Source organism: Cricetulus griseus, chromosome 3 (assembly GCF_003668045.3).
Source record: "Cricetulus griseus strain 17A/GY chromosome 3, alternate assembly CriGri-PICRH-1.0, whole genome shotgun sequence".
Taxonomy (NCBI): Eukaryota; Metazoa; Chordata; class Mammalia; order Rodentia; family Cricetidae; genus Cricetulus; species Cricetulus griseus.
In genome coordinates, this window is record NC_048596.1 from 22,890,467 (window position 1) to 22,910,992 (window position 20,526).

General features: G+C 38.5%; 1 protein-coding gene across 2 annotated transcripts in view; it reads right to left on the reverse strand.

Annotated features, from left to right (window-relative positions):
* Positions 1-1,490: 1,490 nt before the first annotated feature.
* Tbc1d12 (TBC1 domain family member 12) overlaps positions 1,491-20,526 on the reverse strand; it is an 82,905-nt gene continuing 63,869 nt past the window's right edge. For both annotated transcript variants that reach the window (XM_027407426.2, XM_027407427.2), the window contains 7 exons: positions 18,807-18,887; positions 16,986-17,074; positions 13,582-13,653; positions 9,695-9,823; positions 8,860-8,969; positions 4,937-5,195; positions 1,491-3,268 (listed from right to left, as the gene is read on the reverse strand). In XM_027407426.2, the coding sequence (XP_027263227.1) occupies positions 3,200-3,268; positions 4,937-5,195; positions 8,860-8,969; positions 9,695-9,823; positions 13,582-13,653; positions 16,986-17,074; positions 18,807-18,887 (809 nt within the window). In that variant the 3' untranslated portion in view covers positions 1,491-3,199. The remainder of the gene's footprint in view (positions 3,269-4,936; positions 5,196-8,859; positions 8,970-9,694; positions 9,824-13,581; positions 13,654-16,985; positions 17,075-18,806; positions 18,888-20,526) is intronic.

Genomic DNA, 20,526 nt, shown 5'->3' on the forward strand with positions numbered 1-20,526 from the left:
TATTGAAAAAAGCTGCCTCTTTACCCTGAGTTTGTTTTTTTGCTGTTGTTTCTAGTAATTTTTTTTTTTTTTACTTATTTACTTTGTAGGTATGTATTTTGCGTTCCACTGTGTGCATGTATGTAAGTCTGTATGTGTATAGAGGTTACAGAACCTGTGACAGACAGGGTATCATGTAGTGCTGACTGGCTTTGACCTTAAAATTCTGATCCTTCTACCCCATCTCTGAAATGTTGGGGTCAGCGATGTGCACTAGCTCACATGGCTTATGTGGTGCTAGGGACTAAACCCAGGAATTTGTATGGATTAGATAAGCACTCTTGACCAAGTAAACCATATTGTCAGCCCCCAAACTACACTTAAGAAAGAAAGAAAGAAAGAAAGAAAGAAAGAAAGGAAGGAAGGAAGGAAGGAAGGAAGGAAGGAAGGAAGGAAGGAAGGAAGGAAAAACCTTATGTGCGTGGGTATTTCTAACATGAATAAATAAATGACCCACACAGAGATACTGGGTTCAAGCTGAAGATCAGGGAAGCAAATCAGCTGGTCACTAGCTCTCACCTCTAGCTCAGGCTGAAAGGGCTGATCCAAGCAGGAGCTCTTCACCAAGTCTCAAACTCCTGCCTCTGCTCACTGTGGCTGGAGAATAAATGCCTCTCTGAGACCTGGTTTCTGTCTTATATACCTCCCTAATGTTGGGATTAAAAGTGTGAGCTATAATTCTCTTTTAGACTGATTCACTCATGTGTAGATTTGGGTGGCCTTGTATTCACAGAGATCCATCTAAACTCTTAATCCTGAGTCCTAGGATTAAAAGTGTGAACCACCACCTCCTAGTTTTTGGCTGTTGGGATTAAAGGTGTGTGCCTGGCTTCTATGGCTTGTGGCTGAATTTGCTTTCTGGATCCTCAGGCAAGCTTTAATTAATCATAAATAATATATCCCTACAGGTGTTTTGCCTGCCTGTAAGTAAGTGTGTCATGTGCATGAAGAGCCCATGGAGGTCAAGAGAGAGTGTTGGATCACCTAGAACCCAACAAATTGGAGTTAGAGACCTTGTGAGCCACCATGGGGGCCGTGGGAATCAAACATGGGTCCTCTGGAAGAACTCACAGTGCTCCTAGCTACTGAGTCATCTCTCTAGCCATCCCTAATACATTTTTTGCCAGCTAGATGAGCACACCTTTAATCTCTTGTGAGTTGCCCAGAGTGGTATGCATCGTGAGTTCTAGGCCAAATAAATAAATAAATAAATAAATAAATAAATAAATAAATGCCTGTGGTGTCATGTGATTAATTACATATTGCCTGTTTATGTGGCCCAAAAGGAAAGAATATACAGTACAGTACATCAGCTCTCTGAAAGTCTCAAAGTACTGACAACCTCATAAACCCCTTAGAGAAGAAACCTGACCCCCTAGAAGAAAAGCAATTCCTTTTTTTCTAGATGTTGTCTAAACCTAATAGCACCAAAATAATAAAGATTCATTTCGTCATAATTCTGCTTACAAGTTTTATTTTCATAGTAATTGTAATAGTGGTTTTTAGTGAATTTCTTGTATTTACATTTTATATACACATTTATAATTGGAAGGTAAAGAAACTGTACAATAAAAAAAAATAAGAAAAAGAAATACAGAACATAGGACCACCTCAGGAAACTAATACCTGAGAGTAAAATTAAATGCAGGCCAAGTAGTATAAATTCAAAGAGATTACCGCCAGAGGTTATATACCCTTTATAAGGGACACCAATATCAAGGGATAGTCCCCAGAGTTAAAAGCTCCTCCTAAGACTTATTAAGACTCTAGAAACTCCTTCGATATTTTATTACACTACCAGTTTCACTGAGCCAGTCCCTATGATAGGAATTAATTCTTCTTCGCTCCCGAGGCTAGAATGATCAACCCATAGGGTAAAAATATATAGACACCCTCTGATCCCATACTCTTATGGCTGTTTATTGTATAACATAAGGAAGAACCTCTGGCTTATTAGTCTAAAGACTACATATATGTATATCCACCACTAACAGAAATGTGTGTTTCTATGTTGCTTTAAATCAACTGCAATAACAAAACAGTATAAATCTAATTAATAACCAAATAGTATTTTGTACAGGTTTACCCATAATACTCAAATGATTTAGGTTAGGTTCAAAAATTAAGTATAATAAATTTAATGTGTTTACCAATGATTAATAATTTATCTGAGATGCCATCAAAAAGACTAAGAAAAAAGGTAAAATTACTTTTACTATTATTCCCATCAATTAGAAAAAAATATGCATAGAGTTTCACAAGTCTTAGACTTAGCTATATAAGATTTCAAATTTCAAACTGAAATTAATAAAATTTGTTTCTATAGATAGAAGATGGATTTTAACTAAAAAATTCAAGTCTTGTAAGTAGTGTTACCTAGAACTCTTAGAATTCGTTGCTTTTTTATTCTTACTCTCAAAGTCAAGTCTTTAGTCCACTAAAGTGCAAAAAGATCTTTCATTCTACCAGTTAGCTTTTTAATGTTAAGTTACCACATACCAATTTGTCAGACAAGAAACAAAAAGGCTAAAATTCTTTTGTGATAGAAATTCCTTAGAGAAAGAACTTCTCTTAAAAAACAAAGGGACACAACACTGTGGGAAATACCATAAACAAAACAGGAAGCAATGTCTCACCAGCATTTCTAGTTCCCGAGGGTCTGAACTGCCCTAACGGTGACTTAAATAACCTACAAGGTAAGTTGCTTACTACTGGTCTACAATAGCTTCAAAAGCTCAGCACTGGAGACAGATAATACATGTATCCTTTTTGGAGGTAAAAGTAGGATTTTAACAATCCTATTCTGACCCCCAAAGGGTGTTTGTGGTAATCGTTAAAAAAAGAAAAGATATAAAAAAATTGAAGTTTCTTTGAAGCTATTTTTAAAAAATTATTGCATTTAAAAGAGTCACTCCAAATTATGGAGTATGTAATAGCCATCTAAGCCTTTTCCTCTGAGAAATGGCTTTACAGGTACTTTTTTGTTAATACTGTCTATAAATTACACATTTCATCTACTTCAGCCATGGAACGTCAGCTTAGCAGTTTTCCAGCTCTTGATTCTTCTCTCCAACACTTCCCGCCATGCTCCCTGCATAGGAAACAGGAAGCTTTCTCTCAAAACTAGCTTTTGCATTTCAGTTTGTCCCTGGCTCAAATGTTAGCTCTTCAGAGGAGGACTGCTGTTCCTTTCCCCTTCTTTAATGTCCTTCGTTACAGATGCAAAGACCTGCAAATTACATGAAACAAAGAACTTTAGATAACCATGGGCGATAAACACAGAAAGTGTTTCTCAAATACTACCATTCTCAAGTCCTCATTCCACCCATTCAATAAAATTTCCTTGAGCAGGGTCTCACATAGCCCACACTGGCTCTGAACTTCGTACATAGCCGAGGGTGATTCTGAACTGCTGATCCTCCTGCTGCCACAGTGCTGAGAGTTCAGGCACATGCCACCAACTCAGGCTTCAGATTTCCTTGGAATTTTGTGTTTGATTCCTTTGGTTTTTCTTGTTTTTACATTTTATTGATTCATTTGTTGTGTATGTGAGTATATGTGCATGCCTTGGTCAGCAGACAGCTTTCATGAGTTGGTTGTGTTCTGCCACACAGGTCCTGGGGATTGAACTCGGGTCACTAGGCTTGACAGAAGGGACCTTTACTTGTTGAGCCATCTCCCCACCTCTCCTTTTTTTTTTTTTTTTAAAGCCCAGCCCAGTTTTACTGAATATAATTAGATTCCAGTTTTTATCAACTGCAAATTACTCAGATATTGCTGGACTAATATCCTATTTCATTTCAAGGGCAATTAAACTAAGAACTTAAAAGAATTTGTGTCATCCATGGATGGACTAAATGGCAAGCAATGTTTACTTTATGTCATTTACCAGTGTATATTCGTCTGCTAACAAGACTGAGCATCTGAAAAGCCAGGGTCCCTAGATGTGGTTGCATATGATGTAATCCCAGAAGAGGATTAGGGGGACCAGAGGTTCAAGGCTGGGCTGGTTTGAATAAGAATGGCTTCTACAGGCTCATATGTTTGAATGCTTGGTCATCAGGGAATGGGAATACTTGGGAGGGATTAGGAAGAATGGCTTTGTTGGAGTAGGTGCGTCACTAGGCTTTGTGGTTTCAAAAGCTCAAGCCAGGCCCAGTGTCTCTCTCTTCCTGATGCATACAGATCCAGATCCAGATCCAGATGCAGAACTCCCAGCTATCAGTCTGCCTGCTCCCCACCATTCCCCAAAATGAGGTAACAGACAAACTTCTGAAACCGTTAAGCAAGCCCCAATTAAATGTTTTCTTTTATGAGAGTTTCCATGGTCGGTCATGGTGTCTCTTTACAGCAATATAACTCTGACTAAGACAAAGGTCATCGTCAGCTATACTGTAAGTCCAACCTGGGTTAAATGAGACCCTGACTCAAAACAACAAAAAACTAGGATCAAACATTAGGCTCTTTCTGTTGCAAGCTTTTAGTACGCAGCAGATGGGGCTTTTCGGTGTTGTTTCATTTTCTACTTTTATCTATCTATCTGTCTGTCTATCTGTCTCGGGTATGTGAGTGAATTAGCATGCATGTGCCACATGTGGGACTCAGGGTATGTATGTGCCATAGTGCATGTGTGGAGTCTTCAATCATTGGGACCCAGGGATTGAACTCAGGTCATCATACTTGGCAGCAGGAACCTTTACCCTTGAACCATCTTGCCAGTCTCACAGCAGGTATTTAATATAATGTGTATCTGTCTGACATATCAAAGTAATCCCATGACTGCTCTGGTAAATTATTGATTACTGTAGGGAACAATAGACTAAAATACAACAGGACTTTTACAAAAAAGTCAACAGATAATTTCAAATACTAAAAGTTTAAAAAAGAGTCACTCTACCTGAGTCCATTTTTTGGTGCTATTCTGCATCTGAATGGCTGCAATACAGCTGAAAAGCTTTTCTGATGTGATATCTTCTGGCAATTTGGTAAGAAATTGTGCTATATGAATAAAGTCCATCTGTAGGAGTATGTCTTCATATAGCCGGAGGATCCCTAATCCAGTCCTAAATAAAAATTCCTCTCCATCTCTGCAAAACACATCCCAGACACGACAAGCCAGATCAAGTGGCAGTGATTTGCTGTATAGCGTGAAGATCCTAAAGTTAAGGAGGAAACAGTTACTGAATGGTTTAATTTATTGACTTAATCACTCCTCTAAGCATCACTATGGTAAAAGAAGGGTACAGAGATAAAAAGACAAGTACAGCTAGACAGTGGTGATTCATGACTTTAATTCCAGCACCTGGGAGGCAAAGGCAGGTGGATCTCTGTGAGTTCAAGGCCAGTCTGGTCTACAGACTGAGTTCCAGGACAGCCAAGGCTACACAGAGAAGCCCTGTCTAGACAAAAAAAAAACAACCAAACAACAACAACAAAAAGAGGAGTGAGTGCTCTTATGACTGGTTTCAAAGAAAAAATTGAATGAGAGAACACATACATTATAATGTCTCTTTTCAAAACTTGAATAGTGGTAAACTAAGCAGTAAGTAATGACATTAAGCAAACTTACAACCTTACATGGAGATGAAGTCTGGAATAAACCAGAGGGAGTAGAATAGCGTAATGTTTAGAGCCATGGAACTCTGCAAACAAAATGCTTGAGTTTGAATCTCTAATTTCCTACTTTGTTATGTGACACTGAGCATAATATTCAGTCTTGCTATGCCTTACGTTCCTCATTATAGCATTAAAGACATTGAAATTAACTACTTTAGGGCTGCTTTGAAAATTAAAGTAGTAAAGTCATTTTCTTGTTATTGTTGGTTGTTATTTATTTATTTAAGTTTTTTTTGTTGTTGTTGTTTTGTTTTCAAGACAGGGTTTCTCTGTATGTGGCTTTGGAGACTGTCCTGGAACTAGCTCTTGTAGACCAGGCTGGTCTCAAACTCATAGAGATCCGAATGCTGGGATTGAAGGTGTATGTCACCACCACCTGGAGGTTGTTATTTATTTATTTATTGTTGGTTGGGGGACAGACAAGTTGTCACTATGTAGTTAGGCTCCTACTTATAACTTATGCTCCTGCCTCTTCTAGGGCTGGGACTTCATTTAAACACTACTATACTTAGCTTAATCAAGTGTTTAAAAGTGTCAGATACATAAAGAATGCTCAAGACTTGAGGTGTAGCTCAATCCTAGAGAACCTTGTTAGCATGTGCAAGGCTATGTGTTTAATCTTCAGCACCACACATACAAACCAAACCAACAGGGAGGCAGGCAGGGAGGGAGGGAGGGAAGGGGGAGGAGGGAGAGAAGGGGGAGGGAGGGAGGAGGGAGAACACTAACCAGAAAAATGAGGAAGGTGGGGAGAGAGAGAAAGAGGAACACAGAGGTTAGAGAGAGGAGAAGCAAGCTATAATACACAAGGGAAGAGAAAGAAAAGAGGCTCAAATGACTAGGAAGACATCCTATTTGGTAAAGGTCATTATTTGCTTATTCATTTTTCTACACCAAAGTTTATACGTAGCCTGGGTTCAGTGGTGGAGCACTAGCCTAGCATGCAAGATACCCTGGGTATCATTCCCAGTATAAAATGGATAAACTGAATACGGTGGCACATGCCTGAAACTTTAACACATGGAGGCAGGGTAGATTAGAATTTCAAAGTCATCCTCAGTTACACAGGAAGCTTGAAGCCAGCCTGGACTAGAAGCCTTGTCTGAAAATTAACTAAAGTTTTATAACTACTCTTTATTGTTGACGATTTGATAATCTCCACTTTTTAAAAACATTTTCTTTTTTAAAATTAGTGAGTCTGTCTGCTCATGTCTGTCTGTTCATGCAGTGCCTGAGGAGGCCAGAGGAGGGCACCCAATAACTTTGGATTGGAGTCACAGACACTTGAGAGCCACCTTTGAGGTTGCTGGAAATTGAACCTGAATCTTCTGGGAGAGCTGCCAGTGTTCTTAACCACTGTACCATCTCTCCATCCCCTAAATTCCCCACTTATCAAAATTCACCAATGATACTTAATCAACTGTCTGTTGCTTACCACACAAACCCTTAAAGTTAGAACAGAACATCCTGGAAATAAGAAAATAAATAATATTTATTTTCATAACTTTGGATAAAACTTTGAAAAACATCTTATTAAAGAAACACTACCATATATAACACAGCTTGTCTGTGTTAAGAATAAAGAAATTGTGCGGGGTGTAGGTAGCACACACTTTAATCCCAGCACGTGGGAGGCAGAGACAGGTGGAGCTCTGTGAATTCGAAGCCAGCCGGGTCTCCAGAGTGAGCTCCAGCAGTCTCCAAACCCTGTCTCAAAAAAAAGAAAAACAAAACAAGAAATTGCTACTATTTTTAAATGAGATATTAGTATATGCTAGGCATTAAATAAGATAATCCATCACTACAGTTCACTACATTTCAAGGTATTACTATACTCTCTTTTAAAAAAGAGAGCATTTATTTATTGTGTGTGTGCATGTCTGTGCATATACATGTTTGCCATGGTTTTATGTGGATATCAGAGGACCACTACTGGAGTTGGCTCTGGTCTTGTGCCTTGTTGAGGCAGGGTCTCTCTTGCTTCTGATGCTGTGTGCTCACTACTCTAAGCTAGCTTCCTGGTGATTCTCTTGTGTCTGCCTCCCATATCGCCATTAGAATGCTGAAATATGTGCCACTGCATCTGGATTTGTTTGTTTTGTTTTGTTTTTTGACACAGGGTGTCTCTGTGTAACAGTCCTAGCTGCCCTGGAACTCACTCTGTTGACCAGGCTGGCCTTGAACTCACTGAGATCCACCTATCTCTGCCTCCCAAGTGTTGGGATTAAGGGTGTGCGTCACCACTGCCTGTCTGAATCTGGATTTTTATATAGGTTCTAGGGATCAAACTCAAGTTGTCAGGTTTGTGGTGCAAGTGCTTTCCCACGCTGACCCATCTTCCCAGTCCCCTATTCTTCTCTCTTTCCTTTATTTTAAAAAATACTTAAACATGCATAATTCAGGTGTGTGTGTGTGTGTGTGTGTGTGTGTGTGTGTGTGTGTGTGTGTGTGTGTGTGTGTGTGTGTTCGAGCGCCTGTGTGTGACATGACTGCAGTAGGCAAGGAAGACAGATAGAAGGTGTTGGATCCTCTGGAGCTGTAGTTACAGGCTGTGGAGCTGCTCAAGCTAGGTATCAGGAAATGAACTCAGGTTCTCTGCAAGAGTGGCGTGCACTTTTTTTTTCTTTTAAAGGACTGCGTCACTGACCTAGACAGAGCATGCACTCTTAAGCACTGGGTAATTTCTACAGGTTATCTTCTATTCCCTTTTATAATTAAAAACAGAAACTGATTTCAAGCCAGTCTATGATTTTCATTTGTTTCTCGAGATGGGATTTCTCCTTGTAATACTGGAACTCACTTTGTAGACCAGGCTGGCCTTAAACCCAGAGTTCCTGTGTTGGGATTAGAGGTATGCACTACCATGCCAGGCTCCAGTCTGTTTTTAAATACATCCCTACAAAATGTGGGGCTTTTTCTATTTGTAAGGGAAAGGTTCTGGTTTTGTTGTTGTTTTGTTTGTTTTTCAAAACATGGTTTCTCAAGTAGCTATGGAACCAGTCCTGGAACTCATTCCATAGACCAGGCTGGCCTTGAACTCACAGAGATCTACCTGCCTCTGTCTCCCAAGGGTTGGGATTAAAGGCGTGCACTACCACTGCCTGGAGAAAGGTTCTCATCTATCAAATTTATTATATTTCCTAAAAAACAGAAAGTTTTACTTTATTTCCTTTTTATTGTTATTTATGTCTGTTAATGACTTACCAATCTATCAAGTATATATCTGGTGTAAGACTGTATGACTTGAAATGAAGAAATAGTTTGGACAGGTTTTCCTCAAAGAATACTTCAAATGTTGCAAAATACTTCAACATCTATAAAGAGAGAAAAAAAATCAATAAAATTACAAAATCTACTACAGAAGGGGAAATCTTTACTACCGATCTTTTGAGTTGCTTCAAGTTTTCCTAAAATTGTCACTCAATGAAAACTGTTAGGATCTTAAAGAAGTCCCACAAAAGACTACCATCCATGTATGCAATCAGCGAGCGTGTTTTGTTTTTTGGTTTTTATTCTAGCATGCTGAGGCCTGCCATCACACACAAAAAGTAAGATGGGAAGAAGACCCAGAGAGACATGTGGGCTCCTTTTAAGCACAGCAGAAGGGGAGGTCCTAAGGCAGTTAAGTCATTTTATCTACAATTGGCTTAAGCAAGTAGCAATCATATTAGTATGATCTAACTGGCTAGGACTAGTTAGGGGCTGATCAGGGCTACAGTTTTCCATTTGGGGGCAGGCCTGAACAAGTCCAGGCTTTCTCTTTATTTGGTTATCATCTTGAGCTTTTTATGGCTTAAGCCCCAAGCCTTCTCTCCTTGCTGTTGGGATGTTGGAGATTGATTCCCCTTTGTTCGTGGCTCTTTCTCAGAAACTGTAATTGAGGCCTGATCTCTGAAAGAAGACTAAACAGTCTGTTATGGCATCTGCTTGGCCCTCTCAAAAGCCTCATCTATTTGATTAGACTCATGTTTTTTACTCTAAGCAGACATTCAAAATACAGAAACATCTGAGCCAAACAGTCTATTCTAAATGTTCATACCATGCTATGATCCACCCGAAAAAAGGCCAACTGGCACGGCTTATTTAGGAGATTTGCAAAGGCAATGAAGGCGTCTGCTTCTTCCAAATTGAGAATGAGCACAGCTGCAATAAAGGACATCCCTTGGACCTTCAAAGGGAAGGGAAAATAAAAATGGATTTAAATAATTCTACAGTTTAGTTACCCTCCTCAAAATTTATAAACTGATACTAAGAATTTACCAATTTCTTTTTTTTCCCAGTAAAAGCAACTACTAAGAAACTATAATAGTTGTGAATTTCCCTAATTTTGCATTTCTTGTTCTTGTTAGGGTTTAATAAAATCAGAAAAAAATTAAATCAGCTTTTATTTTCTCTAAAATCCTATCTCAGTATACCAACAAATTATTTCTTCTTAGTTTACATTCTTTCAAAATTACACATTAATGAAAATTGAGTGACTGTTTTCACATTATAACATAAGAAGGACTAAGAATAAAGGAATTCTATAGAATAAACTAAAATTCCAAGAAAGAATTGTTGTGGGGCTTGAAACAGCCTGAATTTGTGGGGAATCACAAATTTAGGAAATGAATGGTAAAAAAAGAAATCCCTTAACAAAAAGTTATTTAAACAAAGAAATGATAGCCCATGTAGAATACGACATTTATAATGGGATAAATAGAAGACACTTAGAAAACGATTCATTTACATTATGAAAGGCCTTGATAAAATGGCTAGTGAGTTATCTATAGCAATTACACCTCTCTTTAATTAAAAACAAAGTCAAGAATTCTATAATAGACATTCTCGTGGAGTCCCCTGAGAGTAACTGCAATGATGGGTGTGTCTTGTTTCCAAACAAATATTCTGAAAGGTTTGTCCATAATCACCATCTCCAGCTTCCTCTTCTTTTTAAAAATGTTTTTAATTTTTGCTTTTTCAAGACAGGGTTTCTCTGTGTAGTCCTGGCGGTCCTTGAACTGACAGAGATCTGCGTGTCCCTGCCTCCTGAGTACTGGGACTAAAGGTGTGCACCACTACTGCCCGGCTATCTCCAGCTTCTTACATCTCCTTGTAACATACTTCAGATGGATTCCCACTCACTAATATTACTCCCTTGCACTAAATTCATTCTTACATCCCCTTGTAACATACTTTAGAGATGGGTTTCCACGCACTAATATTACTACACTGCACTGATTTGTTCTATTCTTTCTTTTCTTGGGGATGAGAAGGATAGCATTTCATGTTGGAGCTTAGCTGGCCTGGAACTCACTATATAGCCAAGGCTGGCCTCTGGCTCATTGCAACCCCTCTGCTTCAGGGTACTGAGAGGATTACAGGTATGAGCCATCACACTTTTTAATACTTTTTTTTTGTTCTATTCTGTTTTTTTTTGCAAATTTTATGACAACTGTCGATTTAATTTTCTCTAATATGAGCGCTATGGAAACAGAGACTATAGTAAGCAGAATAACTGTTCCCAAAGATGTTTATGTCCTCATATCTAGCACCTGTGAAGATACTACAAAAGCACTTTGAGGAAATGATTAAGTAAAATCTAATTCTAAGATGGGATTATTGGAATGGGCCCAGAAGTACCAACCCAAAGGACCCCGAAGTGGAAATGGGAGGCAGGAGAGTCAGACTGAAATCAGAAATGCTGCAAAATAAATAATGGAATCAGCTTTTGGAAGGTGGAAAAATGGGTTCTGCCCTGGAGCCTACAAAAAAAGCACAGCCCTGTCACTCTCCTGCTGAAACATGAAGTCAATTCTGAGCTTCTGGACTGTACAACTTTCAAATCTATACTGTCTGAAGACCCTAAATTTGTACTCATTTGTTATAACAATAATAGGAACTAATACAGAGAACCGTATCTGTTAATAATTTACTCCTAGTACCTAAATATGTGCCAAATGTATATAAGAAGCAAAATGTTAACCACCAATAAATAGAAAAGAGCAAATAAAAGTGCAAATGAAAGGTATAAAACCACATTTAATTTGCTCTAAAACATTCATTAAAAACTGTGTACTAAAAAATGCTACCAATTAGTTGATGTTAACGGTTAGAATTTTTACTGTGTGTGTGTGTGTGTGTGTGTGTGTGTGTGTGTGTGTGTGTGTGTGTGTGTGTAGAGCTACATAAAGATTATTCACATACATCATGTATCACTCTAGTGCATAATGAAAGAAAATAGTTCCTTCATGGGGTTCTAAAGTCTAATTCTTTTAGTTATGGTTGGGAGCCAAAGATCTCAGGGCTTAGCCATGCTTGGCCATGCTTGGCCGGCCACATAGTTGTATATTAACCTTTACATAGCAGCTCCTTAGAACCTCAGCTCAAGAAAAGAAACAACTTGACCCAGTCCTCCACCCACAGGCTCAGTCACCTAGGCAACCCTTCCTGGACCTCTTACTCATGAACTCTTTACCCTGCCAAACATCCTCTTTGTGGATTCCTAATATCCTACCTACACTAACACCTGGTGCACAAACAACCCATTCTACCCCTCCCCATATCCTGCTCTACTGACTATATAAGCTAACCTGAGAAAACTAAAGTTTGCCACTTGATCAGAATCCTGTCTTGTGGTCGTTCTTTCTTCGTCTATTATCCCCATTCCCTATCTCTAACTCTCTTACCCCAGGTTGACGTCCTGAGGGTCAGGACAAGTTATTATGTGTTGCTTATGGATGTCATTTATGGTAGTATTCTAAAATATTTCATTTGAACCTAATCAGAAAATCTTCAGTTTTAAAATTTTATTGCACGCATTTTTAAAATGTGTTAAAAAACGAATCTTTTATAAAAAAAATTAGTTACAGAGAAAAACTGTAAGTACAAAAAAAGGGGGGGGGGATATAGTGTGTTCTATAATTCTTGTGAAGAATACCTAACAAAAGAATGTAAAACTTGCTGAAATCTCACTTTTTTCCAACCAGACCTGGCAATCCCTCTCTTTACCCTGCAGTACCTTCCCCTCACCACTTTATAGTAACCTTTTAATAAACAATTTATTTGTATATTGTTTGCTCCTTGAGCTCCATGGAGAGATGTAACCATGCTTTATGCACTGAAGTATCTAGAAGTGTCTAGAACATGGCCTGTTATGTAACAATGATACGCACATAAATATGTTTAAATGAATGAACAAACATGCAGATTAATGTATAACAGAACAAAGTTGTACCAGGCAACAAATCTACAAATCTTTAAATGAAAAAAGAGAATATGAAAGTTCAATAGCTTCTAATTAAACACTAGACACTCAAATTTTTTTTGTTTCTTCCCCAAATTCAACATGGCAATAAAGGAAAATGCAAATATTACCTTGGAAAGACAAACAGAATACCAAAAGTTATAAACAGTGTAAATAAATATAAACAGCATTTTAGCAATTTTAATTAAAATAAGTGGAAATGTTGAAACAAAGATCTACAGAAAAAAAGCCAATAATCAGCAAGCCAGAGAATCCTGTCTGGCTCAAGAACTAAAGCTAGGAGACATTCTGAAGCAGAAGAGTAGGGCTAAAAAGCAGAGTTGGTTCAATCTATAAGGTAAGAAATTTTCCTTCCCTATCCTGTGTAGACAGGTGACTTGTCTTCCCCCAACCTAGCAGAATATGAAGAAAATTTATTCAACAGAGGGATGGCAACAGAAAAGAAAACGGTTAGGGAGACAAGTCAAAGCACATCACTGAGAGCAGAGGTGTTAACATGCAGCCAGTTTATTCTCAACAGTTGGTAAGAGATGGAAAGTTTCCACTTCAGATAAACTAATAAGCACAAAAGACAGAGCTACAAGTAATGTGTCTATAAATATCTAACACAACATAGGAAGTCTTGATGAGTATAGATAAAATGTTTATATGCAAAAAATCAGACTGAAATCAATACTTACATAACCAACATCAGGTCTGTAACATGTATATGCCCCTAAGATACTATGTAAAACATCGTGATATGGGCCACCCTTAGAAGAAAAGAATAAAATTTGAAACAGTAAGTATCTCTAGGTTAATGCTTATGAGATATTAGAAACTGTAAAACTGTAGCATTCCCTAAATGACCAGTTTTAGTATATTTAATCATTATAAAAATATCCTAAAGGCATTCTATCAAGATGTTTTCAGAGTTAATAAAAGTTTGATCTTGACTAATAAGTCAAATATACTCACTTGAATGCAATTTTTATCATTTGCAAACAATTTTAAACACTTCTAGAATATGATAAATACAGATTATTTTTCTATTTAAATTTTTTTCTATTTTATTCATATACACATGAGGATTGAAACTAGGGCCTTGCACATGCACGCACATGTATCTCAAGTTCTAATAGGTCTTAATAATAAAAGCCCAGAGTCAGACACAGGGGCAAAAGCTCAAATATCAGAGAGATGAAGGAGCAAGCCACAGCCACACCTTACCTTGTCAACTTCCCCACTGAAAAGTGTTCCTGTTTACTCCCACCTATAATCCTTTCTCTCCCCAGTTCTCTCACTTCCTGTCTCCACCCAGCCAACTCACTTCCTGTCTGTCTGTTAGCTAGTGGCAAGCTCCACACTTTATTTGCACAAACAAGATATCTCCACATGCACATGTTCTTATATTGAGCCCATTTCACTTTGTATAATTTCAGAAAAAAATAAAAGGGCAGGCATGATGCACACAGCTTTAATCCCAGCAAAGCAGGGGTATCACTATGAGTTTGAGGTCAATGTGATCTACATAGTGAGTTCCAAGACAACTGAGATTACACAGTAAGACCTTGTCTTAAAAAAAAAAAAAATACCAATCAGATATACTGAGTTGTGTTAGTAATTTTAATATCAATAGCAACTTAAAAGTATGTGTATAGCCGGGCATTGGTGGCGCATGCCTTCAATCCCAGCACTCGGGAGGCAGAGGCAGGTGGATCTCTGTGAGTTCAAGACCAGCCTGGTCTACAAGAGCTAGTTCCAGGACAGCCTCCAATGCCACAGAGAAAGCCCTGTCTCGAAAAAAAAAAAAAAAAAAAAAAAAAAAAAAAGTATGTGTATAGATGTTCTGCTGCATGTTTATCTGTGTACAATGTGTGTGCATGATGTCTAGAAGAGAATCAAATCTCCGGGAACTGGATTTACAGAGGGCTGTGATCTGCCACAAAGGTGCCAGGAATAAAACCTGGGTCTTCTAGAAGAGCAACTGATTGCTCTAACTGTGGGGTAGCGTTCCAGCTCCAGTGTCTTTTTTTTTTTTTCTTCATTTTATTTATTTACTGTGCATGTGTATAGGTACATGCATGCCAGGAATTGGTTCTCACTGTTCCTAGGATCAAACTCAAGTTGTCAGGCTTGGCAGCAAACACCTTTACCTGTTGAGCCAGCTCACTGACCAAGAGTTAAAAAATGTCTGTCAGCACAGTCTTTATTCTACATAAACTATTTCCTTAGATTTTAATATTAAGAATTAAAGATGGCCAGCTATTCCTGTAAAAATTAAATATTAAAGTAAACTCTTTCTAGTTCAGTGGTAATTTTAAATAACTTGGAACCAATGTATTTATATTTTAACAGTTTGTAAGGTACATCCATTAATAATTCAAATATAAAAATTCACTATAATAGAAATGTAAGTGCCTACTGTTGTAATTTAAGAAAAGCGGCATGTAAGAGAAAGACGCCATGTCGCCATGTGACACAGTTCAAGCAGAGGGTTTTTTATTAGGGAAAGGGATCATAAAGAAGGGGGGGGGGGACCAGCCTCAGGAGATAGAAGGAGCAGGAGAGAGGAAAGAGGGGGAGAGAGAGAAGAGAGAGGGAGGGAGGGAGGGAAGGAGGGAAGGAGGGAAGGAGGGAAGGAGGGAAGGAGGGAAGGAGGGAAGAGAAAAGAAGGATGGGAGTTGGGCAGGGGGAACATAGTGAATGTGCACAGGTGGTGTTCTTAGTGGCTGCAGCTGAGGATGTTTCCTGCCGGAACCCCAAAGACAGGCCAGTACAGTCGCCAGAATACTTAACACCTACCACATACCAAGTATGTGCTATGGTAAGTACAATATGTTTTATTTCATAGAAAACAACTTCCTTAATTTTTTGTTAGTTTTGCATTTTTATATAAACACAAATTATTTTTAATTTTTTAAAATTTATTTATTTTATGTATATGAGTGTTTTATCTGCATGTATGTTCCTGGTGCCATGGAGGTCAGAAGAGGGGGTTAGATGCCCTGGAACTGGAGTTAGGGATGGTTGGTTGTAAGCTAGGAACTGAACACAGATCCTCCTTAAGAGCAATAGGTGCTCTTTACCATGGAGCCATTTCTCCACTCCTGATAAAAACAAAAACCAAGTTTCTTTTGACTTTTTTTGTTTTGTGGGTTTTTTGTTTATTTTTTTCTGAGACAGGGTTTCTCTGGGTAACAGTCCTGGCTGTCCTGGAACTCGATTTGTAGACCAGGCTGGCCTTGAACTCACTGAGATAGGCCTGTCTCTGCCTCCTGGGTTTAAAGGCGTGTGCCACCACCATCCCTCTTGTGTTTTAATAAAAGCAAGGTGTCACTATGTAGCTGTGGGTTGGCCTCAACCTCAAAGATCTACTTATGGAATTAAAGTCACCTACCACCACACCTAGCCTCTTTTCAAATTTTTAAAACATTTTTCTTTTCTTTTTTTTTTTTAAAAAGATTTATTATTATGTATACAGTGTTCAGCCTGCACGAATGCTTGTACACCAGATCTCATTACAGATGACTGGGATCTACCATGTGGATGCTGGGAATTGAACTCAGGACCAGAAGAACAACCAGAGTTCTTAACCTCTAAGCCATCTCTCCAGCCCCCTAAAATATTTTTTACTTTTAAAAATAGTAACTGGGGGCTGGAGAGATGGCTCAATGGTTAAGAGCACTGGCTGCTCTTCCAGAGGACTGGGGTTCAATTCCCAGCACCAACATGGCAGCTCACAACTGTCTATAACTGTAGTTCCAGGAGATCTAATACCCTTACATAGACATACATGTGGGCAAAACACCAATGTACATAAAATACAAATAAATATTATAGAAATAGTGATACATGGCTTGACTGGGTAACTCATGTCTTTAATCCCAGAACTTGGAAAATATAGGCAGGTGGAACTCTGTGACTTTTAAACCAGCCTGGTCTATATAGGGAATTTCAGGCCAGCCAGGGTTACATACTGAGACTCTGTCTCAAAAAAATAAATAAAATAAAATGGAGTACTAGTGGATTTACAGAATTTGCCCCTCATAATATTGAAAGAATAAAATAAAATAGCAGTTAAAAACTGACTAGAAAACCTCACCTTCTGAAAGATGTAGAGAGATGGAAATGTACGGGATATGTCCAACTTAATTAATTCCAGACTAGCCTCTCGGTCAGCAACAGATATCCCTGCATTACCAATCAGATAAAATTTAAACAGTGGTCAACGCATTGCCTATATGTTAACATAAATAGAAAAGTTGAATAATCAAGAATGTGCAAGGAACACTGAATAGTATTGCTAGAACTTAGAACTTAGCCTCTTCCCCCATCCCCAGCATTGTTTTCTTTTGTTTGTTTCTGAGACAGGTCTCACTATGTAGTTCCAGCTGTCCTGGACCTCACTACGGTCAACAGGCTAGCCTCAAACTCATAGCAATCTTCTTGCCTCAGCTTCTCAAGTGCTGGCATTAAAAGGCATGCATCTTATCTAGCTGTTTTTCAACTTGTGATTTTTATTTATTTATTTATTTATTTTGGTTTTTCAAGACAGGGTTTTTCTCTGTATTGCTTTGGAGCCTGTCCTGGAACTCACTCTAGAGACCAGGATGGCCTCAAAGTCACCGAGATCCACCTGCCTGTGCCTCCCAAGTGCTGTGACTAAAAGCATGCACCACTACCGCTCTGCTTCTTCACTTCCTTTGTTATTTGCATTCTCCACCGATAGCTATGATAGCTAATTGATCTCAAAATGATTCTTTCATGGCCCTCAAAGTCAAGTCTTCTCTCTGATTACTTAATAATAGTTCTCTTTCCTAATGTCACTACCGAAAACAGCATTTTACAAAATGGTTGCTCACAGACAACCATTATAATATAAGTGCTATTTCTTTATTGAAAGATACATTTTAGAGTTTTACTTATAGGCAAGAGAATAGTTTGCTTTCTTTTGAACTTACATTTATTAATTTATTTATCTGGATTTTTCAAGACAGGGTTTCTCTGTATAACAGCCCTGGCTATTCTGGAACTTGCTTTGTAGACCAGGCTGGCCTTGAACTTACAGAGATCTGCCTGCCTTTACTGGGATTAAAGGTGTGCACCACCATGTCTAGTGAGTTTGCTTGCTACACAGCTATAAATACAAAACAAGAAAAGGTGGTGAGAAACGTAGCTTAGCTGGTAGAATTTATGCTCAGCATATATGAAGGCCTGAGTTCAGTCCCCAGCACCAACGGATGTCCACCACATAAACAGGACATAGTGGTTCACACCTATAATCCTAGAACTCGGGAGGTAGAGGCAGAACACCAGAAGTTCAGTGCCATCCTAAACTTCACAGTAAATTCAAGGCCAGACTGAACTGAATGAGAACCTATCTAAAGAAAACAAGACAAAAAGAAAAGTGACAGATTAGGAAAATGATTCCTCATTATTAAAGTGCAAAATATAATTAAATAAATTTAATAAATTGATACAAGGAAAAATTCTTAAATAATTATGGAAACTAATTGACAAGGCATAGGTAAGGGTGGGAGTTATGGATGAATTAAATGAACAAAGAGTAAGGTAAATCATAGTCAGAATTATATGTAATTTATCAGGGACTAAGGTTAGTGGATGGAGAAAGAGGAGTTCAGAGAGAGTAAAGAACATTCATCTTTATTAACAGATTGTCTGAAAATACTTGATTCATCCCACTAGCCTCTTGGCTGTGATGTGAATCCTGGGATTGGAGCAAATAGACCTGATTTGTATGTAGCTCAGCCTGTTGCTTCTAACTCACTAACTACTCTAAGCCTGTTCCCATTCCGAAACTCAGAATACTATCATCTACTGAAATGAGGTACCGTACTTAAATCTGGTACATGATATAAAATCCCATAGTATATTCAATAACTGAATTTGGAAACCCTCATACCTTCAATGTCATTATCAGAACTTGTTTCACTGAAGCTTTTCCACCGTTCTCTTGCTCTTGAAAGAAAGATTTCATAAAGTTCTGGGGAGGGAGGAGATAAAACAAAAAATCATAAATAAGACAAAAAAAATAAACTCATTTTAATTTTTACTATAAGCAGGTATCAAAAATGTGGTAAAGTGAAGCAAACTGGTTTTATCAGAACTCTTCATTCCATGACACAGGTGTAAGGTCATCCCGGGAGCAAGTGCAAGCACAGGAAGGAGGAGGTCTCCTGCTCAACAGCCAAACTGGCCAAGAGCAGCCGAAACTTGGGAGGCAGACTCAGACTGCATCCCAGCTCTGCCAATCACTACCTCTGGATTTTAAGAAACTTATTTAACTACTCTGGAACTTAATCTTTTCAGATGTAAATTGGATACAATGATACCCATTCATAACTAAACAATGATTAAACAAGTAATTTTCTGTAGGTTCTGGCATCTTTTCTCTGTTTTTGTTTTTATTTTTTTTTATTGTGGTGGTGGTGGTGGCAGCTGTTTATTTTGTTTATTCTGTTTGTTTGTTTTATTTTGTTTTCTGAGACAAAGTTTCACTATGTAGCCCTGGCTGTCCTGGAACTCACCCTGTAGACCAGGCCAGCCTCAAACTCAGAGATCTGCCTTGCCTCTGCATCTCAAGTGCTGGGATTAAAGGTGTGTGCCACCAGTCTGGTATCTTCTGGCATCTTTTATTTTCTTTTGAGACAGGTTCTCACCAAGTAGCCCTGGATGTGCTAGAACTTGCTTTGTAGACCAGGCCGGCCTCAAATACGCAGAGGTCTGCCTGTGTCTGCCTCCCATATGCAGGGACTAAAGGCATGGACTAAAATTTTTATTTATTTTTAAATGTAAAACACAAAAATGATTTCTGAAAAACAAATTGTACAAAAAAGCATGGAATAAAACATATTTCCCAGCTGGGCTTGTGGTGGTGCACGCCTTTAATCCCAGCACTCCAGAGGCAGGCGGATCTCGAGTCCAGCCTGGTCTACAAGAGCTAGTTCCAGGACAGCCTCCAAAGCCACAGAGAAACCCTGTCTCAAAAAACAAAAACAACAACAACAACAACAAAAAAAAAAAAACATTTCCCTCTCTAGGATGTAACTACTACTGTTAGCAAGGCTCTTATGAACTCCTCCAAAGGTGAAGATGTGCACATCTGATTTTTATATATCCTCAGTTTTAAAAACTCAGGGGCTAGAGATGGCTCAGCAGTAACAATGTCTACCACTCTTGCATAGGTCCCAAGTTTTGCTCCCCTCCTATACCCATATGTCAGGCAACTAAAGCTCCAGGGGGTCCTACACCTCTGGTCTCCATGGGCATCTGCACTCACATGTACATACCCACATACAGGAACATACACATAAGTAAAAACAATAAAAATAAATCTTAAAAAACAAAGTGATGATATTTTGTATTGATTGTATTGATATATGTATTGATCTCATTTTATCTTGTTCCATTAGAGGTTAGACAAAATTGTTTGACTTTTTTTTTTTCAGTGCTGGGGACTGAACCCAAAGCCAGGACTCTACCACTGAGTTAAATCCCCAGACTTCTTTCTTTCTTTCTTTCTTTCTTTCTTATTTATTTATTATGTATACAGTGTTCTGCCTGCATGCCAGAAGAGGGCACCAGATCTCATTATAGATAGTTGTGAGCCAACAAGCGGTTGC